The sequence below is a fragment of the Falco peregrinus genome, chromosome 8, assembly GCF_023634155.1.
Source record: "Falco peregrinus isolate bFalPer1 chromosome 8, bFalPer1.pri, whole genome shotgun sequence".
Classification (NCBI taxonomy): Eukaryota; Metazoa; Chordata; class Aves; order Falconiformes; family Falconidae; genus Falco; species Falco peregrinus.
Window position 1 is genome coordinate 18277229 of NC_073728.1, and position 24751 is coordinate 18301979.

At 40.6% G+C, this 24751-nt stretch overlaps 2 protein-coding genes across 5 annotated transcripts in view; one reads left to right on the forward strand and one right to left on the reverse strand.

Moving 5' to 3' along the window:
• TTN (titin) overlaps positions 1-24751 on the forward strand; it is a 238731-nt gene that overhangs the window by 211191 nt on the left and 2789 nt on the right. The window contains exons 225-255 of the mRNA XM_055812704.1: positions 82-669; positions 760-1062; positions 1208-1504; positions 1975-2262; positions 2347-2646; positions 2756-3058; positions 3244-3549; positions 3659-5425; positions 5521-5817; positions 6382-6669; positions 6762-7061; positions 7140-9206; positions 9297-9599; positions 9681-9986; positions 10081-10371; positions 10490-10789; positions 10896-11201; positions 11451-11756; positions 11857-12138; positions 12422-13015; positions 13117-13404; positions 13535-13834; positions 14298-14600; positions 14884-15186; positions 15305-15889; positions 16024-16329; positions 16422-16721; positions 16971-17546; positions 17639-17944; positions 18044-18637; positions 18756-24703. Coding sequence (XP_055668679.1) covers positions 82-669; positions 760-1062; positions 1208-1504; positions 1975-2262; positions 2347-2646; positions 2756-3058; positions 3244-3549; positions 3659-5425; positions 5521-5817; positions 6382-6669; positions 6762-7061; positions 7140-9206; positions 9297-9599; positions 9681-9986; positions 10081-10371; positions 10490-10789; positions 10896-11201; positions 11451-11756; positions 11857-12138; positions 12422-13015; positions 13117-13404; positions 13535-13834; positions 14298-14600; positions 14884-15186; positions 15305-15889; positions 16024-16329; positions 16422-16721; positions 16971-17546; positions 17639-17944; positions 18044-18637; positions 18756-24703 — 19601 coding nt within the window. The remainder of the gene's footprint in view (positions 1-81; positions 670-759; positions 1063-1207; positions 1505-1974; positions 2263-2346; positions 2647-2755; positions 3059-3243; positions 3550-3658; positions 5426-5520; positions 5818-6381; positions 6670-6761; positions 7062-7139; positions 9207-9296; positions 9600-9680; positions 9987-10080; positions 10372-10489; positions 10790-10895; positions 11202-11450; positions 11757-11856; positions 12139-12421; positions 13016-13116; positions 13405-13534; positions 13835-14297; positions 14601-14883; positions 15187-15304; positions 15890-16023; positions 16330-16421; positions 16722-16970; positions 17547-17638; positions 17945-18043; positions 18638-18755; positions 24704-24751) is intronic.
• PLEKHA3 (pleckstrin homology domain containing A3) overlaps positions 14737-24751 on the reverse strand; it is a 30306-nt gene continuing 20291 nt past the window's right edge. For 3 of the 4 annotated variants that reach the window (XR_008748490.1, XR_008748491.1, XR_008748493.1), the window contains 2 exons: positions 24508-24671; positions 14737-15147 (listed from right to left, as the gene is read on the reverse strand). The gene's annotated coding sequence lies outside the window, so the exon portion shown is untranslated. The remainder of the gene's footprint in view (positions 15148-24507; positions 24672-24751) is intronic. The other variant, XR_008748492.1, reaches the window with a different exon arrangement.

The window sequence follows — 24751 nt, forward strand, 5'->3', positions numbered from 1 at the left end:
TGAGGCAAAACATACTAAATTGGATTCATATTTTTTAAAAGGGAACATTTTTTAATGGTTTGAAAATGTCTTCTTTTTCAGAATCTCCTGAGATTGACATGAAGGGCTTCCCTCATAACACTGTATATATTCGAGCGGGATCAAACCTGAAAGTTGAAATTCCAGTTTCTGGAAAACCAGTGCCAAAGGTGACATTGTCTAGAGATGGTGTTGCACTGAAACCTACCATGAGATTTCACACAGAAACAACTGCAGAAAGTCTAATCATTAACCTTAAAGAAAGTGTGGCTGCTGATGCTGGCAGATATGACATTACTGCTGCCAACTCAAGTGGCACCACAAAATCATTTGTTAATATTGTTGTGCTGGATAGACCAGGTCCTCCCGTTGGTCCTGTTGTTCTTAGTGATATCACTGAAGAGAGTGTAACACTCAGATGGCAGCCGCCAGCTTACGATGGTGGAAGTCAAGTTACCAACTATATTGTACTGAAAAGAGAAACAAGTACTGCTGCTTGGTCTGAAGTGTCTGCAACCGTTGCTAGAACTGTCATCAAAGTTATGAAGCTCACAACAGGAGAAGAATACCAATTCCGCATCAAAGCTGAGAACCGTTTCGGCATCAGCGATCACATAGACTCACAATGTGTGGTTGTCAAGCTTCCTTACAGTGAGTAATCTACTTCTTACACTCAATGTTTTAATGCTCTGATGTTGAAAATACAATTTTGTTAACAATCACTTCTTTTGATATTATCAGCTACCCCTGGCCCTCCTTCCACACCATGGGTCATGAATGTCACCCGAGAAAGTATTACTGTTGGATGGCATGAACCAGTCAGTAATGGTGGCAGTGCAGTCACTGGATACCACCTGGAAATGAAAGACAGGAATAGTATATTATGGCAGAAGGCTAACAAGACCCTCATTCGCACAACTCACTTCAAAGTCACCACCATCAGCGCTGGCCTTATCTATGAATTTAGAGTTTATGCAGAAAATGCAGCTGGCATTGGAAAAGCAAGTCATCCTTCTGATCCAGTCCTTGCAATTGATGCTTGTGGTATGTATTCCCTAGAAAATACAGAAGCCCAACCGTTTAAGTAGTACTTTTTTTTTCCTTCCCTGTGATATTCTGTCCTGTACACTAAGCCAATATCCAAACCAGCTGTTTATCATTAGCAATATTTTTACATTTCTTCCTGCAGAACCACCAAGAAATGTTCGTGTCTCAGATATTTCCAAGACTGCTATCACTCTGACATGGCAGAAACCAGCATTTGATGGTGGTAGCAAGATCACCGGATACATTGTAGAAAAACGTGATCTTCCAGATGGCAGATGGACAAAAGCTAGCTTCACCAATGTTATTGAAACTCAGTTCACGGTATCTGGTCTGACACAGAACTCCCGGTATGAATTCCGGGTCTTTGCTAAGAATGCCGTTGGTTCCATTAGTAATCCCTCAGATGTTGTGGGTCCTATCACATGTGTTGATACATATGGTAAGTGTTTTGCAGTGACATAATGGTACCATTTTGTGGTACTAGAAAGCTTAAAGGCAGCACTGTTTTGTAGAACCATAGTCTTTTAAATATAAAAGGCTAGTTTACAATGATTGATTCAATAAGCTTGAATGTGAGCTATTTGGGCATGATTGTGATGAACATCTTTGGCTGTATCTGCATTTTTAAAGTCTTATGGTATCTTTATTCTCTTACCAACAGAAGTCTGCTCATGCCCCATGGCCAAAGTAGTTAAATTTATACATGTGGTTGCCTTTTCTTGGTAGGATTGTTTCTAACTTGTTCTAGGTTTATGATTTAAGTTATACATGCTATCTTTACTCTGATCTGTATTTATAAAATGCCTGTAACTATTACCTTAAGTAAAGTAGTATTATTATTGGTTTTATTAAATACAAGTCTAAAATAATTATGGCTCTAGCTTTTTCTTATTCTTATTTTTTCTTAAGGTGCACCTGAAATTGACGTGCCACCAGAATATACAGAAGTGGTGAAATATAAAGCAGGAACTTCAGTTAAGCTGAAACTAGGCATCTCAGGCAAGCCTACACCCACAATTGAATGGTTCAAAAATAGCAACGAGCTACAAAGCAGTGCACTAGTGTCTATTGAAAATACAACAGAATTTGCTTCTGTACTCATCAAGGATGCAACTCGACTCAACAGTGGCACCTATGAATTAAAACTGAAGAATGCCATGGGTTCAGCATCAGCCCATGTTAGAGTACAGATACTTGGTATGTCTTGAGCTGCAGCTGGGTTTACACTATTAAACAATAACTGTGCAATAAATGCTTAACATCTTCTTCTGCCTTCCACAGACAAGCCAGGACCTCCAACTGGACCTATACAGTTTAAGACAGTCACTGCTGAAAAGATTACAATAATGTGGGATCCGCCAGCAGATGATGGTGGTGCACCTGTAACACACTATGTTGTTGAAAAGCGGGAGACAAGTCGGGTTGTATGGTCTTTAATTTCTGAAAAACTGGAGGGGTGTATCATAACTACAACAAAACTTATCAAAGGAAATGAATATATGTTCCGTGTCCGTGGTGTGAACAAGTTTGGAGTTGGTGATTCACTGGAGTCTGAACCTGTTATAGCCAAAAATTCATTTGGTAAGAAAAATATAAAGTAACGTATGCAACTGAATCATCTTGCATATTATCTGGAAGTAGTACGATCTACTGATACTTTTTTTTTTTTTTTTTTTTTTTTTTTGCTTAGTTACACCTGGACCACCTAGTGTACCAGAAGTCACAATGATAACCAAGAATTCTATGACTGTTATCTGGAATAGGCCCACTGTTGATGGAGGCAGTGAAATATCAGGGTATTTCCTTGAGAAGCGTGACAAGAAGAGTCTAAGTTGGTTCAAGGTTACTAAAGAAACCATTCGGGACACCAGACAGAAAGTAACAGGTCTGACTGAAAACAGCGAATATCATTTCCGAGTTTGTGCTGTCAATGCAGCTGGACAAGGTCCATTCTCTGAAGCTTCTGACTTCTACAAAGCTGCAGATCCTGTTGGTAAGATACAACGTGCAGTATTTCTAATTGGTTAGAAATCAATAGACAATGAGCAATTGGGATGGAATTGTACCAGTGTAACTGAGGGCAGATTTTATTCCTTTTTGTGATTAATTGTAAATATGGCTTCTGATTTTCCACCCCCCCCCCACCCCCCCCACCCTCTTGTAAACTATCACTTACAGATAAGCCAGGCTCACCAGCAAAGCTGAAGGTTGTGGATACAACCAAGACATCTGTCACTCTTGGTTGGATTAAACCTGCTTATGATGGAGGAAGTCAAATTACCAGCTACGTGGTGGAGAAAAGGGAAGGTGAAGACCAAGAATGGACTGTAGTCAGTACAAAGGGAGAAGTGAGAACAACTGAGTATGTTGTATCCCACCTTCAGCCAAGCGTTAATTATTATTTCCGCGTGTCTGCTATAAATTGCGCTGGACAAGGAGAGCCTATTGAAATGATGGAACCTGTTCAAGCTAAAGATATTCTTGGTACTGTACTTTTCAGTGATTTATAATTTTTCCATGTTTTGAGGTTTTAAAAAATATTTTGTATTTTACATTCCAAGTATACATTATTAATTTTCACTTATTTCCACAGTGGCACCTGAGATTGATCTGGATGTTGCTCTCCAGACCTCTATTGTTGCTAAAGCAGGTGAAGATGTGCAAGTAATGATTCCATTCAAAGGAAGACCTCCTCCAACAGTCACGTGGAGAAAGGGTGACAAGAATCTTGGGATTGATGAAAGATATATCATCCAGGACACAGAATCATCTACACTACTTACGATTCCTCAAGTTACCCGAAATGATACAGGAAAATATGTTCTTACAATTGAAAATGGAGTTGGAGAGGCAAAATCATCATTTGTGAATGTAAAAGTACTTGACACACCATCTGCCTGCCAGAAGCTGCAGCTTAAGCATGTTTCCCGTGGCACAGTTACACTGGTATGGGAGCCACCTCTCATTAATGGTGGCTCTGAAATAACAAATTATGTTGTTGAAAAAAGAGATGCTACAAAGAGGGCCTGGTCAACTGTAACAACAAAGTGCTCCCATACCACCTTTAAGATAACTAACCTGTCAGAGAAGACAGCATTCTTCTTCCGTGTTCTTGCTGAAAATGAAATTGGACTGGGTGAACCTTGTGAGACATCTGAACCAGTGAAAGCTGCAGACGTACCTGGACCTGTAAAAGACCTAGCCATGAAAGATTCTACAAAGACTTCTGTTAAATTGCAGTGGAGCAAACCTGACTATGATGGTGGTAGCATTATATCGGACTATGTTATTGAAAAGAAATTGAAGGATGAAAAAGAATGGACGTATGCAGGCACAAGCAAGAGCTGTGACTTTGAAGTTGAAAAACTTAAAGAGCTTTCTGTCATGGAATTCAGAGTCTTCGCTAAAAATGAAAAAGGCCTGAGTGATGGTGTTACTGTTGGACCCATTACGGTGAAAGAATATGTAATAACACCTGAAGCTGACCTTTCTGATATTCCTGGAGGTCAAATTGCAGTAAGAATTGGACATAATCTGCACATCGAATTGCCCTATAAAGGTAAACCTAAGCCATCAATGAGCTGGCTCAAGGACAACCTCCCTCTTAAAGAAACTGAACACCTTCGTTTCAAGAAAACTGAAAACAAGATCAGCTTAAGCATCAAAAATGTGAAAAAGGAGCATGGTGGCAAATATACTTTAATTCTTGAGAATGTAGCCTGCAGAAAAACATTCACAATTACCGTCATCACTCTTGGTCCTCCATCTAAGCCAAAAGGACCTTTAAGACTAGATGAAATCAAAGCAGATAGTGTAGTTTTGTCATGGGAAGCTCCTGAAGATGATGGGGGAGGAGAAATTACTGGCTACAGTATTGAGAAGAGAGAAACTTCACAAATGAACTGGAAGCTGGTGTGTTCAAGTGCTGCAAGAACAACTTTCAAAGTACCGAACCTTGTTAAAGACACTGAATATCAGTTTAGAGTTCGTGCAGAAAACAGATATGGAGTGAGCCCACCTCTTGTCTCAGCAGATGTTGTGGCAAAGCATCAGTTTAGACCACCAGGTGCCCCAGGCAAGCCTGTTGTATACAACATAACTGCTGATGGAATGACCATATCTTGGGATGCTCCCGTTTATGATGGTGGTTCAGAGATTATTGGATACCATGTTGAAAAGAAGGAAAGAAACAGTATTTTGTGGCAGAAGGTTAATGTTGCATTAATATCTAGCAGAGAATACAGGATTACCGGACTGCTGGAGGGCCTGGATTACCAGTTCCAAGTATATGCTGAAAACGCCGCAGGTCTAAGCCGAGCTAGCGAGCCAAGCAAATTTACTTTGGCAGTCTCTCCAGTGGGTGAGTGAATGATCAGTCACTTATCTAAGAAAATTCAAGCCTTGCAAACTACGGTGAGCAGTAATAAAAATAAACTTTAATTATTTTCTTTTCAGACCCACCGGGTACTCCTGATTACATTGATGTCACCAGAGAAACAGTCACCCTTAAATGGACACCCCCACTGCGTGACGGAGGCAGTAAGATTGTGGCTTACAGCATTGAGAAACGGCAAGGGAGTGAAGACCGTTGGCTCAGATGTAACTTTACTGATGTCAGTGAATGCCAATATACAGTTACAGGACTCAGTTCAGGTGACCGGTATGAATTCAGAGTGCTTGCAAGAAACGCCGTTGGTACAATCAGCCCGCCTTCGCAATCTTCAGGCTATATCATGACCAGAGATGAAAACAGTAAGAATAATTTCTTAATATGCTTATATTTGGCTACTGAAGCAAATTAGAGCTTCTGGCTCTACTGATGGGAAATGAGAGGCCAAGATGGGGAAAAAAGCATGTGACTGAGGCCCTTTCACTCGACTCAGAACATTTCTGTTTGTACTTCAAGGTGGGAGGGTCTAAATTAAAGACCCAAATCTGGCAGACATATGTAATCAATTGGTGCATGGCACTCTACAGTTGTGTTTGATAAGCAGCAGCAGCAAAGTGGGAAAGAAATCATAAACTGTAATATTCTGATGTACTGAGTAATTTAGAAATCAAAATGTACCTCAGGTAGCTTGGCATACTGTAACAGCATATATTAACAGTGTCTTTCACCTATTGTTAATATGATGTACTGTGTGCTTACAGGAAAAATAAGTTTATAGTTCCTATAATAACTGCTTTTTAGAGAATGACATTTTCTAAGTGAAAGAATTGTCTTTATGACAATTTTTTTATACTTAGTACATTTAAAAGAGTATCAGAAAAAAATACTTAGCTATATGGGAACTGAATTGTATTTTCCTTTTTTAGTTGCTCCAACAATTGAATTTGGCCTTGAGCACTTCGAAGGCCTTACTGTTAAAGCTGGAGAGAGCATTAGACTTAAAGCTCTAATCAAAGGACGTCCAGTACCTAAAGTGACATGGTTTAAGGATGGTAAGGAGATTGAGAAAGTAACGAATATAGAAATAACTACAGCTATTGGATATAGTACAATCTTCATTAGAGATGCTACCCGGGATCATCGTGGAGTGTATACAGTAGAAGCCAAAAATGCATCAGGCACTAAACGGGAAGATATTACCTTCAGAGTACAAGGTAACACATGAAACACTTTCAGCATCCTCTTTAGAAATAGTATTTTATTCTAAGTGTCAGGAAATTATAATTCTGAACTTTTGAAATTGCAGACACACCAGGAAAAGTTGGTGGACCGATACGATTCACGAACATTACTGGAGAAAAAGTCACGTTATGGTGGGAGCCTCCAGCTAATGATGGTTGTGCTTCTATTTCCCACTACATAATTGAAAAACGTGAAACCAGCAGGATTGCTTGGGCATTAGTTGAAGATAAATGTGAAGCTTGCAGCTACACAGCACTTAAATTAATTAAAGGCAATGAGTACCAGTTCCGTGTCTCTGCAGTGAACAAATTTGGAGTTGGCAGACCTTTGGAGTCTGATCCAGTTACCGCACAAATACCTTACAGTAAGTTTCCACCTCATTCTGTAGCAATAACTGTGGAGTTACCATCTTCTCTTTCTAATGATGTTTTCCTTTTTTTAGCTCTCCCTGATGCACCAGGAACTCCAGAGCCTACCAATGTAACAGGAGACAGTATCACACTCACGTGGGCAAGACCAAAATCAGATGGAGGAAGTGAGATAAATGAGTATATTCTAGAAAGGAGAGAAAAGAAGAGTATGCGCTGGGTTAAAGTATCCAGTAAGAGGCCCATTTCTGAGAACAGATACAGAGTAACTGGCCTTATTGAAGGCAACGAGTATGAATTCCATGTCATGGCTGAAAACGCTGCAGGAGTTGGACCTCCAAGTGATGTTTCAAAGCTGATTAAATGTAGAGAGCCAGTCAGCCCACCAAGTGCCCCTAATGTTGTAAAGGTGATAGATACATCAAAGACTAGTGTAAGCTTAGAGTGGACCAAGCCAGTTTTTGATGGAGGCACGGAAATAATTGGGTACATTATTGAGATGTGCAAAGCTGATCTCGAAGCATGGCAGAAAGTCAATGCAGAGACTGTTATTGCTACTAAATACACTGTTGTTGATTTGGAGGCAGGAGAACACTATAAATTCAGAGTTAGTGCTGTCAATGCTGCTGGCAAAGGAGAAAGTTGTGAAGTTCCTGCTTCAGTCCAAACTGTGGACAGGCTTTCTGCACCTGAAATTGATATTGATGCAAACTTCAAGCAGACTCATATTGTAAGAGCAGGTGCAAGCATTCGTCTATTCATTGCCTTCTCTGGAAGACCTGTTCCTACTGCTGTGTGGTCCAAAGCAGATGCTAATCTCAGCTTGCGTGCTGACATTCAAACAACTGATTCATTCAGCACATTGACTGTGGAGGAATGCAACAGAAATGATGCTGGCAAGTATGTGTTTACTGTGGAAAACAACAGTGGAAGTAAGTCTGTTACATTCACTGTAAAGGTTTTGGACACACCTGGTCCACCAGGTCCTATTACGTTTAAAGATGTGACTCGAGGATCTATTACTTTATTGTGGGATGCTCCTGTTCTGGATGGAGGTTCACGTATCCATCACTACATTGTGGAAAAACGGGAAGCAAGCCGTCGTAGCTGGCAAGTAGTGAGTTCAAAATGCACCCGACAAATCTTTAAAGTCACTGATCTGGCAGAAGGTGTACCATATTACTACCGAGTGTCAGCAGAAAATGAATATGGTGTAGGTGAACCCTGTGAATTAACAGAACCAGTTGTAGCCACGGAAGAACCTGCTCCACCTAAGAGACTAGATATTGTTGATACAACCAAATCTTCTGTAGTTTTAGCTTGGCTTAAACCTGATCACGATGGTGGTAGCCGTGTTACTGGATACCTTCTTGAAATGAAACAAAAAGGATCTGACTCCTGGATTGAAGCTGGACAAACCAAACAACTTACTTTCACTGTTGAAGGCCTTGTGGAGAATACTGAATATGAGTTCCGGGTCAAGGCAAAGAATGATGCTGGCTACAGTGAGCCAAGAGAAGCTTTCTCTTCTGTTATTATTAAGGAGCCACAGATCGAACCAACAGCAGATCTCAGTGAAATAAGTAGGCAGCTCATAACATGCAAGGCTGGAAGCACCTTTACTATTGATATACCAATCAGTGGGCGCCCAGCTCCAAAAGTGACATGGAAACTTGAGGAGATGAGGCTGAAGGAAACTGAGAGAGTGACCATCAAGACAACAAAAGACAGAACCACACTGACTGTAAAGGACAGTATGAGAGGTGACTCTGGTAAATACTACCTCACACTTGAAAACACTGCTGGTGTGAAAACATTTACTGTCACAGTGGTAGTCATAGGAAGGCCAGGTCCTGTCACTGGCCCAATTGAAATATCATCTGTCTCTGCTGATTCCTGTGTGTTGACCTGGAAAGAACCCGAAGATAATGGTGGCAGTGATATTACAAACTACATTGTAGAGAAACGTGAATCTGGCACAACAGTATGGCAGCTGGTAAATTCCAGTGTGAAACGTACACAGATCAAAGTCACTCATCTCACAAAATACCAGGAGTACAGTTTCCGAGTAAGCTCAGAAAACAGATTTGGTGTCAGCAAACCGCTTGAATCAAAAACAATAGTCGCTGAGCATCCATTCGGTAAGTGAAACACTTTTCAAAATCTCTTCTTTTCCTCTGAGGTATCTGTAATAACTAACATTTTCCTCCCCATCTTTTTTTTGTGTTTAGTTCCACCAAGCCCACCTTCGAGGCCAGAAGTCTATTCTGTGTCTGCAACTTCCATGGCCATTCGCTGGGAGGAACCCTATCATGATGGTGGCAGCAAAGTCATTGGATATTGGGTTGAAAAGAAGGAGCGCAACACCATCCTTTGGGTGAAGGAGAACAAAGTGCCATGCTGTGAATGCAACTACAAAGTCACAGGACTGGTGGAAGGCCTAGAATATCAATTCAGAACCTATGCTCTAAATGCTGCAGGTGTTAGCAAAGCTAGTGAAGCTTCCAGACCTGTAGTGGCTCAAAATCCAGTTGGTAAGTATTACTTTTAGGGTTATGTTGTTATTTAAGCTAAAATAGAATTGCACGTCACATTTTTCTGGTTTATTCCTTCAGATCCACCCGGAAGGCCAGAAGTAACAGATGTCACCAGATCTACAGTGTCGTTGAGCTGGTCAGCACCCCTTTATGATGGTGGAAGCAAAATTATCGGATATATTATAGAGCGCAAACCATATAACAAATCTGGTGATGGACGCTGGCTGAAATGCAATTATACCATTGTCTCAGAAAACTTTTTTACTGTGACAGCTCTTAGTGAAGATGAAGCATACGAGTTCCGCGTACTAGCAAAGAATGCGGCTGGTGTGATTAGCAAAGGATCTGAATCCACTGGTGCTGTCATTTGCAAAGATGAATACTGTAAGAAATACTCACTTGGAAAAACTGAAATCATAATGTTCTATTTCTAGTACTGTCATGTAACTTGTTTTTAATCTCTTTTTCCTTATGACAGCACCACCAAAGGCTGAACTTGATGCCAGACTGCAGGGAGAAGTTGTGACCATTAGGGCTGGATCAGATCTTGTTCTTGATGCAGCCGTTGGTGGGAAACCAGAACCAAAAGTCTTCTGGTCCAAAGGTGACAGGGAATTGGATCTATGTGAAAAGATATCTCTGCAATACACCAGCAAACGAGCCATTGCAATTATCAAGTTCTGTGACAGAAGTGATAGTGGGAAATACACTCTAACAGTTAAAAATGCCAGTGGGATGAAACAAATTTCTGTTCTTGTCAAAGTGCTTGGTATGTATCCCATGATTAATATTCATACTTAGTATACTAAAACCCCCACATTCTTTTAAATAAGTGAGATACCTGCCCTTAGCTGCCAATAACAATACTTGTTTTCATCTCTACCCAGATTCACCAGGTCCATGCGCAGGCAAAATCACAGTTAGCAGAGTAACAGAAGAGAAATGTACTCTGGCATGGAACATTCCTGAGGAAGATGGAGGCGCACAAATCACCCACTACATTGTAGAAAGGCGTGAAACCAGCAGACTTCACTGGGTTATTGTTGAGGCTGAATGCCAGACTTTATCACATGTAGTAACAAAACTTATTAAAAATAATGAATACATCTTCCGTGTTAGAGCTGTCAACAAATATGGACCAGGTGTTCCACTTGAAACAGAACCTGTGATTGCCAGGAATGCTTTCAGTGAGTGTTACTACCTTCCATTCTGCATCAGAATTTGTGGAATATTTCTCACAGATAAACAATTTGTTAAACATTTTTTTTTTTTTTCACCTTTAAAAAAACCCAGCTATCCCAACACCACCTGGTGCTCCTGAAGAAGTGAGTGTTGGCAAGGAACATGTCATTATTCAGTGGATGAAACCAGAATCAGATGGTGGCAGTGAGATTAAGGACTATCTTGTGGACAAACGTGAAAAGAAAAGTCTGCGCTGGACACGAGTGAACAGAGATTACACTGTTTATGATACCAGACTGAAAGTCACTGGTCTCATGGAAGGCAGCCAGTACCAGTTCCGTGTCACTGCAGTGAATGCTGCTGGGAACAGCGAGCCTAGTGAAGCTTCACAATACATGTTGTGTAAAGAACCATCATGTAAGTTACCACATTTAAAACATATTTTAATATTTACTTATAATAGTGGAGCATAAAGCCATGTTGACCCTTTGACTAAGATACTCAAACCCACATATGATTTCACTGAACTAGCTAGTATTAGAATAGACTTAAAAGCAGTTGTAGTTCATTTTAAATACATTTCTTGGCATTAGCTGTTTAGAAATTGGTTTTGACTGTAAAATGTTTCCTGCACCAGTGTGAAATGCATTTTCTTCTTTTTCAAAGATACTCCTGCACCACCTTCAGCGCCAAGAGTTGTGGACACTACTAAGCACAGCATAAGTTTAGCATGGTCAAAGCCCACATATGATGGTGGCGCTGACATCTTAGGCTATGTTCTTGAAATGAAAGAAGAAGGCACTGAACAGTGGTATCGACCACATACCACTGCCACTCTGAGGAATGCTGAGTTCACCGTGACTGGTCTTAAAACAAGCCAGAAATACCAATTCAGAGTTGCTGCTACAAATGTGAATGGTATGAGTGAATTTAGTGAATCATCAGCAGAAATAGAACCTGTGGAAAGAATAGGTAATTTGAAAATTTAATGTACATTTTAAGGAATAATTATATTTTCCTTCAGAACCACTAAAAGATTAATTAATTCCATGTTTTTTACACCCTTCATCAGAAATACCTGAGCTTGAGCTTGCTGATGATCTGAAGAAGACAGTTACAGTCAGAGCTGGCGGTTCCCTGCGCCTAATGGTCTCTGTATCTGGCAGACCTGCTCCCGTAATCACATGGAGCAAGCAGGGTGTTGACCTTGTAAGTCGAGGTATTATTGATACCACAGACAGCTACACTCTGCTTATCGTGGATAAAGTTAATCGGTATGATGCTGGAAAATATGTCATTGAGGCTGAAAATCAATCAGGAAAAAAATCTGCAACTATTTCTGTAAAAGTGTATGGTAAGTACTGCTACAATTATATATGGGCATTACATCACTCATAGTGTACGTTGCTCAAGAATAAGAGTCTTTCATTTCCAAAGGAAGTTTGCAGTATAAATAACATGGGAATGTTTGGGAAGTCAAAGAAACAATCTAATACAAAGGAAAATACACGGATTCTAAAGCTGTGCTAGTTTGTAAATCAGATCCCAGCATTCTTGTTTCTTTTTATGCAGAAGAAACCATTGACTGTAAAAGGAAAGGATGCAAAAGAAAAAAATAATTGTTGTTTTTGTTTTAGATACACCTGGTCCACCAGCTGCAGTGAGAATTAAGGAAGTATCGAAAGATTCTGTGACACTTACTTGGGATATTCCAGCCATTGATGGTGGAGCCCCAGTCAACAATTATATAATTGAGAAACGCGAAGCTTCCATGAGAGCTTACAAGACTGTCACTACCAAATGCAGCAAGACATTTTGTAGAGTTACTGGACTTCTAGAAGGAGCTTTGTATTATTTCAGAGTACTACCTGAAAATATTTATGGCATTGGTGAAGCTTGTGAAACATCTGATGCAGTACTGGTATCTGATGTCCCCATGGTACCACAAAAACTGGAAGTGATTGACACCACTAAATCAACCGTTACTCTTGCATGGGAGAAACCACTGCATGATGGTGGCAGCAGATTGACCGGCTATGTTATTGAGGCCAGCAAAGCTGGAACAGAAAGGTGGTTGAAAGTGGTGACACTGAAGCCTACTGTCTACGAGCACACAATTATCTCTCTCAATGAAGGTGAACAGTACTTGTTCAGGGTCAGAGCACAGAATCAGAAGGGTGTGTCAGAACCACGAGAGATTGTCACAGCAGTGACAGTACAAGACCAAAAAGGTAGGTACCTACTGTTAAAAATAACAGGGTGAAGTTTACACCGGATGAATGTGATATTTATAAAATGAGTATTTAAAATATCAATGATTTGCTTTTCTTAGTTCTACCAACAATTGACTTTGCTGGAATACCTCAGAAGACAATTCATGTACCTGCTGGCAAGCCCATTGAATTAGCTATTCCAATTGAAGGACGACCACCTCCAGCTGCATCTTGGTTTGTCGCTGGTTCTAAACTAAAAGAATCAGAACGCGTCAAAATTGAGACTGTTGCCAAAATGGCTAAATTAACTGTGCGTGAGACCACCATACATGACACTGGAGAGTATACGCTTGAACTGAAGAACACAACTGGAACAGTTACTGATACATTAAAAGTTATAATTCTCGGTAAGGAATTATGAAAATAATTGTCTGTATGATCTTTCTCCATTTGTACATTTTGTTACATAAGCAATATGATTGCTTTTCCCCTTTTTTATTTTTTGTCTTTTAATCTTCTGGTTTTATTTTTCTCTAGACAAACCTGGACCACCTGTTGGACCTATCCGAATTGATGAAATTGATTCAAATTACATAACCATCTCCTGGGAGCCACCTGAGCTGGATGGTGGAGCTACTCTTAGTGGCTATGTGGTAGAACAGCGTGATGCTCACCGTCCTGGGTGGCTGCCAGTTTCAGAGTCAGTAACCAGGACAACGTTTAAATTCACCAGACTTGTTGAAGGTGCAGAATATGTGTTCCGTGTGGCTGCTACCAACCGCTTTGGAATTGGATCTTACCTGCAGTCTGAAATTATAGAATGCAAGAGCAGAATCCGTAAGTCTGAATTTTTTATTCTCTACCTTTAAAAATAAAAATGCATATTTAAATAGGCTTATATTTCCACACATAGGTTAGATTTTTCTAGAGGCTACTACTTCTTTTGTCAAATAAAATGGTACATTATGATGCACAGTAGACTTGTTATATTTCTAGAGAAAAATGCCATCCGTAAAACTATACAGATATTATAGATGCACTTCACAGAAGCTGGATGGTAAACTTGCATTTTCTGCTCAGGTCTAGCATTAGCCTTGAAAAATTGCTTTACCCCATTACAAAAACTTAGTATTAGAATTAGTATTTCACTGACCTAGTTTGTAAAGTACTTTGATATCTGCTGATAAAAAGAGTTTGATAGGACATTGGTATTACATTGTCATTCACAATGTGTTGCATATTACTAATGTGTAGAATCATTTGATGCTTTTTTCACTAATACGATGTTATGCTTTTACAGGTATTCCTGGTCCTCCTGGCACTCCAGAAGTGTTTGATATCTGTCGAGATGGCATGACATTAACTTGGTATCCTCCAGAAGATGATGGTGACTCACAGATTACGGGTTATATTGTGGAACGCAAAGAAGTTAGAGCAGATAGATGGATCCGTGTAAATAAAGTACCAGTTACTATGACTCGTTATCGTTCCACTGGGTTGGTTGAAGGATTAGAATATGAACACCGAGTCACAGCAATCAATGCCAGAGGCACTGGCAAACCCAGCCGCCCTTCCAAGTCTGCTGTTGCCAGAGATCCAATTGGTAAGTAATTTCCTACATAGGTTAAGCACATTAAGACAGAAGAGAATGATACTAGTAAAATTTACCCTTTTTTTAATTTGGAAATGTATCTGGATGTGTTAATAAATGAGATTCTGACCGAAGAAAACCAAGAAAATATTAATGAAAATTCCTTTATTCTTATTTTTCCTGTATAAATTATATGGACTTAATACAGATCATATATTGCAAGTTAGCGTTTGTTGTATCTTTTAAATATTCATAAAAAAAGATCCCAGCCCCTCCATGTGATCTTCCCTTCCAGCTCCTCCAGGTAAACCTCAGAATCCAAGAGTCACTGATACTACAAGAACATCCGTCTCCCTGGCTTGGAGTCCACCAGAAGATGAAGGTGGTTCTAAAGTTACTGGCTACTTAATTGAGATGCAGAAGGTTGATCAGATTGAATGGACCAAATGCAATACCACGCCAACCAAGATTCGGGAATACACCTTGACACATCTCCCCCAGGGTGCAGAGTACAGATTCCGTGTGCTAGCCTGTAATGCTGGTGGGCCAGGAGAACCTGCTGAAGTACCAGGAACAGTCAAAATAACAGAAATGCTTGGTAAGACACTTTAAGTCTTAAGTAATTTTGAAATTTGTCCTAAAAATGTATTTGTCTAAAGCAGGTATGATATAATCTGTAAAACAGACAAAGCGTGACATGTTAATTTTGTTTACAGAGTATCCTGACTATGAACTTGATGAAAAATACCAGGAAGGTCTCATGGTGAGACAAGGTGGAGTTATCAGGCTTACAATACCCATTAAGGGTAAGCCCATCCCAGTATGCAAATGGACAAAAGAAGGACATGACATCAGCAAGAGGGCCATGATTGCAACTTCGGACACTCACACAGAACTTGTGATCAAAGATGCAGAAAGAGAAGATTCAGGCACCTATGATTTGGCACTTGAAAACAAGTGTGGCAAAAAAGCTGTGTATATTAAAGTCAGAGTGATTGGCATTCCGAATCCACCAGAAGGGCCACTTGAGTATGATGATATACAAGCTCGTTCTGTCAGAGTGAGCTGGAGACCTCCTACAGATGATGGTGGTGCAGATATCCTAGGTTATATTGTTGAGAGACGAGAAGTACCAAAGACCGCCTGGTACACTGTTGACTCTAGAGTGAAAGGGACATCACTAGTGGTGAAAGGACTCAAAGAAAATGTGGAATATCACTTCCGTGTTTCCGCTGAAAATCATTTTGGTATTAGCAAATCTCTCAAATCTGAAGAACCAGCAGTACCAAAGACACCTCTAAGTAAGTTCCCTTTCAGATTTTTTTTTTAAATAATTTTAATTACTACATTATGGTTCTAAAATTGCAATAATATATGCAAATGTTTTAATGCTATGGCACTACTCTATTATTTTTGTTATTATAATTATTAACAGATCCTCCAGAGCCTCCAAACAACCCACCTGAAGTGCTTGATGTTACAAAGAGTTCTGTCAATTTGTCCTGGTCCAGACCTAAAGATGATGGTGGTTCTCGTGTAACTGGCTACTACATTGAACGTAAAGAGACATCTACAGAAAAATGGGTGCGGCATAATAAGACACAGATTACAACTACAATGTACACAGTCACAGGACTTGTTCCAGATGCTGAGTATCAGTTCCGTATCATTGCTCAAAATGACATTGGTGAAAGTGAAGCAAGTCCTGCTTCTGAACCAGTTGTATGCAAGGATCCATTTGGTAAGAAAGCATTTGAATTAACAGATATTCTGAAGAGCAAGTTAGTGACATTTAGAGAGGAATTTATTTTCTGTATATATTTTAATTTTCAGACAAACCAAGCCAACCTGGAGAAATTGAGATCACGTCTATATTTAAGGACAGCATTACATTAGAATGGGAACGACCAGAAAGCGATGGTGGCAAAGAGATCCTTGGCTACTGGGTTGAATATCGTCAGTCTGGAGAAAGCACCTGGAAAAAGTGCAATAAAGAACGCATCAAGGACAGGCAGTTTACAGTAGGAGGTTTGCTAGAGGCTACAGAATACGAGTTCCGTGTTTTTGCAGAAAATCAGACCGGCCTCAGCAGACCTCGAAGAACTGCTATGGCAGTGAAAACTAAATTAACATGTAAGCAAAAATACATTGTCATATTTGCTGTGATATGTTGAGATTTGCTGTGTCATAAATTACAGTGCCGCACTTAGCAAGCTGCCTATTTGTTTTACATGTTATTTGCCAACATGACTGTCCTAAAGCACAGTCTTTCAAGTACAAGAGGCACAAGTATAAATGAAAATTAATTTCTTTCCAGTGATATAGTAATAGAGGAAAAATTTCATAGTAACCTTAATTATTTTTAAATTTCCTTTGTCATAGCTGGAGAAGCACCTGCCATAAAGAAAGAAATGCAGGATGTTACAACTAAACTGGGTGAAGCAGCTCAGCTTACATGCCAGATTGTTGGGAGACCTTTGCCTGATATTAAATGGTACCGCTTCGGCAAAGAACTGGTACAAAGCCGAAAATACAAGATGTCATCTGACGGACGCAATCATACACTGACAGTAATAACGGACGAACAGGAGGATGAAGGTCTCTACACCTGTATGGCTACCAACGATGTGGGAGAAATTGAAACTAGTGGCAAGCTATTATTGCAGGCTCCTCCTCAGTTCCACCCTGGCTTCCCATTGAAAGAGAAATACTATGCAGGTGCAGGTGGCACCCTCCGCCTCCACATTGTGTATATTGGTCGACCAGTACCAGCAATAACTTGGTTCCATGGCAACAAACCTTTGAGAGGATCAGAAACGGTTACTATTGAGAACACAGAGCATTATACTCATCTTGCTATTAAGAATGTCCAGCACAAGACTCATGCTGGGAAGTACAAAGTGCAACTCAGTAACACATTTGGAACAGTGGACACTGTACTCAATGTGGAAATACAAGGTATTTATTTTTATTTTCAGTATCTTTGTGGAATATTTTGTCAACTATTTACTGGCAAAAGAGCTAAAAATATCATGCTTTTTCTTTTACAGATAAGCCAGATAAACCAGTAGGACCAATTGTTATAGAGTCTATACTGAAGAATTCTGTGGTGATAAGCTGGAAAGCACCAGAGGATGATGGTGGTGCTATGATAACCAATTACATCATAGAGAAACGTGAAGCCAAGGAAGGAGCAGAATGGCAACTTGTATCTTCAAGCATTTCAGGGACAACCTGTAGAATTGTTAACCTAACTGAAAATGCAGGCTATTATTTCCGTGTTTCTGCTCAGAATACATATGGCATTAGTGAAGCACTGGAGGTTTCATCAGTTGTTGTCATGAAGCCTCCATTTGGTAAGTGGATGCCAAAATACCAGTTTCTGTATGTCCCCTGTAATTACTAAGCTCTCTTCAGGTTTTGAACTCTTTTTTTTTTTTTTTTTTTCTTTACAGAAAAACCAGGACAACCTGGTCAGCCAGTAGCAAGTGCCGTCACAAAGGATTCTTGTGTTGTCTCATGGAAGCCACCTGCAAGTGATGGTGGTGCCAAGATTAGAACTTACTATCTTGAGAAGCGTGAGAAAAAACAAAACAAGTGGATTTCTGTAACAACAGATGAAATTCGTGAAACGGTCTATTCTGTGAAAGATCTTATTGAAGGTCTTGAATATGAGTTCCGTGTGAAATGTGAAAATCTTGGTGGTGAAAGTGAATGGAGTGAGGTATCACAACCAGTCACTCCAAAATCTGATGTACCAATTCAAGCTCCGCATTTCAAGGAAGAACTAAGGAATCTGAATGTGAAATTTCAAGCTAATGCCACATTTGTTTGCAAAGTCACTGGTCATCCTAAACCAATTGTCAAGTGGTACAGACAGGGCAAAGAGATCATGCCAGATGGTGAAAAGATCAAGATACAGGAATTCAAGGGTGGATATCACCAGCTGGTCATCACAAATGTAACAGATGATGATGCCACAGTATATCAAGTTAGAGCTACCAACCAAGGAGGATCGGTGTCTGGCACTGCCTCTTTGGATGTTGAAGGTGAATAAAGGGTTTTGATTCCTAACAAATGATTTTTAAGCTTTGAATATTTAGACTATTGGTGCTGCTCTTATGTGCTTTTGGTCATGTGCTGTTGTTCTTCCTCTTTCTATTCCAGTTCCTGCAAAGATTCACTTGCCCAAAAACCTGGAAGGCATGGGAGCTGTTCATGCCCTCCGAGGGGAAGTAGTGAGCATCAAGATTCCATTCAGTGGCAAGCCTCATCCTGTCATCACATGGCAGAAGGGACAGGACCTCATTGATACTAATGGACACTACCAAGTCATTGTTACACGATCATTCACATCCCTTGTTTTCCCAAACGGTGTTGACAGAAAAGATGCAGGGTTTTACGTTGTTTGTGCCAAAAACAGATTTGGAATCGATCAAAAAACAGTTGAATTAGATGTGGCTGATGTGCCTGATCCACCAAGAGGGCTGAAGGTAACTGACATTTCAAGGGATTCAGTCAACTTAACCTGGAATGAACCAGCTACCGATGGAGGAAGCAGAATCATAAACTACATTATTGAGAAACGTGCTACAACAGCAGAGCGATGGATTCGCGTTGCACAAGCTCGCGATACACGATACACAGTGGTGAACCTATTTGGCAAGACCACCTACCAGTTCCGTGTAATTGCAGAAAACAAGTTTGGCCAAAGCCAGCCTTCTGAACCTACTGATCCAATTATAACAAAGGAAGATAAGACCAGAGTAATGAACTATGATGAAGAAGTAGATGAGACCAGAGAAGTCACCACAGTTAAAGCAGCTCACTATTCTACAAAGGAACTCTATGACAAATACATGATTGCAGAAGAGCTTGGACGTGGGCAGTTTGGCATTGCACACCGCTGTGTTGAGGCAGTTTCGAAAAAGACTTACCTGGCCAAGTTTGTCAAAGTAAAGGGTGCTGACCAAGTTTTGGTAAAGAAAGAAATTTCCATTTTAAACATTGCTAGGCACCGAAACATCCTGTATCTTCATGAATCATTTGAGAGCCTAGAAGAATTGGTCATGATCTTTGAATTCATTTCTGGAGTTGACATCTTTGAAAGAATCAGCACACCTTCATTTGAACTTAATGAAAGAGAAATAGTAAGTTACGTACGCCAGGTCTGTGATGCACTAGAATTTTTACATCGCCACAGCATTGGACATTTTGATATTAAACCAGACAATATTATTTACTTCACAAGAAGAAGCTCTGTAGTTAAAATTGTTGAATTTGGTCAAGCCAGACAACTGAAGCCTGGAGATAGCTTTAGACTCCAGTTCACTTCTCCTGAATATTATGCACCTGAAGTACATCATCACGATTTAGTCAGCACAGCTACTGATATGTGGTCAGTTGGTGCTCTAACATATATACTTCTCAGTGGCATTAATCCCTTCATTGCTGAAACAAACCAACAAGTTATTGAAAATATTCTAAATGCTGAATACAACTTTGATGATGAAGCATTCAAAGACATAAGCATTGAGGCCATGGACTTCATTGATCGCCTGCTAGTTAAGGAAAGGAAAGCTCGGATGACAGCTGCTGAAGCACTTAACCATGTGTGGCTAAAACAGCAGACAGAAAAGACCAGCACTAAAGCCATCAAGACCTTGAGGCACAGGCGTTACTACCAAACTTTAGTAAAGAAGGAGTGGAACACAGTTGTGTCTGTAGCCCGCATTTCCTGTGGAGGTGCAATTAGATCTCAGAAGGGCATAACGGTGGCTAAAGTTAAAGTTGCACCAATAGACATTGGTCCCATTGCTGGGCAGATAAAGCATACCGTTACAGAAGAAGGAGGGCATGCCAAATATGTGTGTAGGATTGAAAACTATGATCAATCCACACAAGTCACATGGTACTTTGGTATGAGGCAATTAGAAAGCAATGAGAAATATGAAATCAAATACGAAGAAGGTGTGGCAACCATGTATGTCAAAGATGTTTCTAAATCTGATGATGGTACCTACAGATGCAAGGTAGTAAATGACTATGGTGAAGACAGCTCTTATGCAGAACTTTTTGTTAAAGGTGTGAGAGAAATTTCAGAGCACTACAGATGCAGGACTGTTAGGAAAGTGAAAAGACGGGTTGATGCTATGAGACTGTTGGAGCGTCCACCAGAATTTACTTTGCCTTTGTATAACCGCACTGCATACATTGGAGAAAATGTCAGGTTTGGAGTAACTATAACAGTTCACCCAGAACCTCGCTTAACATGGTTCAAATCAGGCCAGAAAATCAAACCTGGTGATGATGACAAGAAGTATGCTTTTGAATCGGACAAGGGTCTTTATCAACTTGTCATCAATAACGTCACTGAAGAGGATGATGCTGAATACAGTATTGTGGCACGCAATAAATATGGCGAAGACAGCTGCAAAGCTAAGCTGACTGTGATTCCGCATCCACCTCCAGCAGATGCCACGCTAAGGCCCATGTTTAAAAGACTGCTGGCAAATGCTGAATGTCAAGAAGGCCAAAGCGTCAGTTTTGAGATCAGGGTATCTGGTGTACCAAAACCAACGCTGAAATGGGAGAAAGATGGTCAACCTCTGTCCTTTGGTCCTAACTTTGATATAGTTCATGAAGGTTTAGATTATTATGCTTTGCATATCAGAGATACTTTACCAGAAGACAGTGGTTATTACAGAGTTACTGCTACAAACAGCGCTGGATCAACAAGCTGTCAGGCTTATCTAAAAGTTGAGCGTTTGAAATACGTCAAGCGTGAGTACAAGACTGAAGAAGAGCGGGAGAAGCACGTACAGAGGCAAATAGACAAGACCTTACGAATGGCAGAAATCCTTTCTGGGGTTGAAGCTGTTCCACTGACACAAACTGCACAAGAGGCTCTCAGAGAAGCTGCTATCTTATATAAACCAGCTGTTAGCACTAAGACTGTCAAAGGTGAATATGAAATTAAGAAAGAAGAAAAGAAAGAAGAAAGAAGACTTCGTATGCCATATGAGGTCCCAGAGCCTCGCAAACATGTGCGCACTACTCTTGAAGAAGACCAGAGTATTAAACACTTTGTCCCTCTGTCAGACATGAAGTGGTACAAGAGACTGCGAGACCAGTATGAAATGCCAGGAAAACTTGAGAGAACTGTTCAGAAACGCCAGAAGCGCATACGTCTTTCCAGGTGGGAGCAATTCTATGTGATGCCACTACCACGCATTTCTGATCAGTATAAGCCTAAATGGCGCATACCAAAGCTCACACAAGATGATCTTGAAACTGTGAGACCTGCACGTCGGCGTACCCCATCGCCAGACTATGAATACTACTATAGACCAAGAAGGCGATCACTTGGTGACTTGTCAGATGAGGAACTACTCCTGCCTATTGATGACTATTTAGCCATGAAGAGAACTGAAGAGGAAAGACTGCGCCTTGAAGAAGAGCTGGAGTTAGGCTTTTCCGCCTCCCCACCAAGCAGAAGCCCCCCACGCTTTGAACTGTCTGCCCTTCGGTATTCCGCTGCAGGAGCACAGGTCAGTTCAGAGGAAGAAAGGAAAAAAGAGCTGAGGTATTCAAGCTATCACATCCCCACTAAAGCTGACACCAGCGCACGCTATGCTGAGCTTCGTCAGCGCCACGACAGGGCTGCCTACAGACCACCTAAACAAAAGCAAAGAATAATGGATGAAAGAGAGGATGAAGAATTGCTCCGTCCTGTTGGCACTGTTCAACGACTTTCTGAATACAGGAGTGAGCTTGAATATATGGCAGAGGAGGAAAAGAAGAGACTCAGGAGAAGGAGGGAAAGAGCAGTAACTGAGATCACATCAGAAGAAGAAGAAGAAATAGAAATGGTGCAACAGGTTCACAGGGAATTTTCACCTCCCTCTAGATTACTAAGAAGAAGAAGATCTCTTTCTCCAACTTACATTGAGTTGATGCGTCCTGTATCTGAATTAATTCGACCTCGCTCACGGCCTCCTGAAGAAAGTGAGAGAAGATCCCCAACACCAGAGAGAACTCGACCACGCTCACCTAGCCCAGTTTCTAGTGAAAGATCGCTCTCTCGGTTTGAGAGGATGGCAAGATTTGATATATTTTCTAGATATGAGTCCATGAAATCTGCTTTGAAAACTCAGAAAACTATGGAAAGGCAATACGAAGTTCTGACTCAGCAGCCTTTCACCCTTGACCACGCTCCTCGCATTACCCTGAGAATGCGCTCACACCGGGTACCATGTGGCCATAATACCAGGTTCATTCTAAATGTCCAGTCAAAACCAACTGCTGAAGTGAAGTGGTACCATAACGGTATTGAGCTCCAGGAGAGCCATAAGATACATTTTACTAACACCAGCGGTGTACTAACGCTGGAGATACTCGACTGCCACATTGATGACAGTGGAACATACCGAGCTGTATGCACAAACTACAAAGGTGAATGCTCTGATTATGCAACACTAGATGTTACTGGAGGAGATTACACTACATACTCTTCCCAGCGGAGAGATGAAGAAGTACCAAGGCCAATTCTACCTGACTTGACAAAAACAGAGGCATACGCATTCTCCTCATTTAAGAAAGCATCTGCCACAGAAGCAAGTTCCTCGGTGAGAGAGGTCAAATCAGAAATGTCAGCAACAAGAGAATCACTGTTATCATATGAACACTATGCTGCTTCTGAAGAAAAAATCACTGCAGCTGAAGAAAAATCATTGGAAGAAAGGACTGTACACAAGGCATTTAAAAGCACTCTACCAGCAACCATCCTTACAAAGCCACGGTCAATCACCGTTTCTGAAGGGGAGACTGCAAGATTCTCCTGTGATGTTGATGGTGAACCAGCACCAATGATAACATGGTTCCACGCAGGTCAACCCATTGTTTCTTCGAGGCGCTTCCAAGTAACACGAACACAGTACAAGTCTACCTTTGAAATTTCTATGGTCCAGATGTCAGATGAAGGAAGTTACACTGTTGTGGTAGAAAACTCTGAAGGAAGACAGGAAGCACATTTTACTTTGACCATTCAAAGAACAAAAATTCCAGAAAAAACAATTACATCACCTCAAACAATCAAATCTCCTGAGCCTCGTGTAAAGTCGCCAGAACCAGTTAAGTCTCCTAAACGAGTGAAATCTCCTGAACCCATCAGTGGTCCCCCAAAAGCAAAGTCACCACCTGGAGACAAAACAGCACCAGCAGAGAAAGTAAAATTACCAGCTGCTTCTCCACCAAAGATAAAACAGCATCTGAAAGCAGAAGCTCTTGGAGATACGGTAAAGTTATCCTGTGCAGTTGAAAGTAGTGTTTTAAGTGTCAGAGAAGTGGCTTGGTATAAGGATGGCAAAAAACTGAAAGAAAACCATCGTTTCAAGCTTCATTATGCAGCAGATGGCACCTATGAGCTCAAAATCCATGATCTTGTGGAATCTGATAAAGGAGAATACACCTGTGAAGTTATTGGGGAAGGAGGCGTTTCAAAAACTAACTTCCAGTTTACTGGCCAAGTATTTAAAAATATACATTCCCAGGTAAGAGGTGTGTCTGAAAGTCATAAATCAGTTCGGAAAGAAGATGAGGTGCTTACAGTTGCTGCTCAGAAGAAATCAGCAGCGGCAACTGAAGAAAAAGCAGCAGTTCAAGAAGTCATTAAAAAGTCAGTTGCTACTGAAGATGTGAAACAATTGAAAGCAGAAATTAAAGCTTCTTCAACTAAAATGACAGTGTCCGAAGGGCAGAAAGTGACGTTGAAAGCCAACATTCCTGGTGCCTCTGAAGTAAAATGGGTGCTGAATGGAATGGAGCTGAGAAATTCAGATGATTACAGATATGGTGTTTCTGGAAGTGATCACACACTAACTATCAAAAAGGCCAGTAATAAAGATGAAGGTATACTTACCTGTGAGGGTAAAACTGATGAAGGCATTATTAAATGCCAGTATGTTCTGACCTTTTCTAAAGAGCGCTCCAACGAACCAGCATTTATCACACAGCCTAAGTCTCAAAACGTCAATGAAGGACAAGATGTATTGTTCACCTGTGAAGTTGCTGGGGATCCTTCTCCTGAAATTGAGTGGTTTAAGAATAATCAACCTGTAAGTATTTATTTAATATATTTATTTGAAAAAATAGAATTATTCATA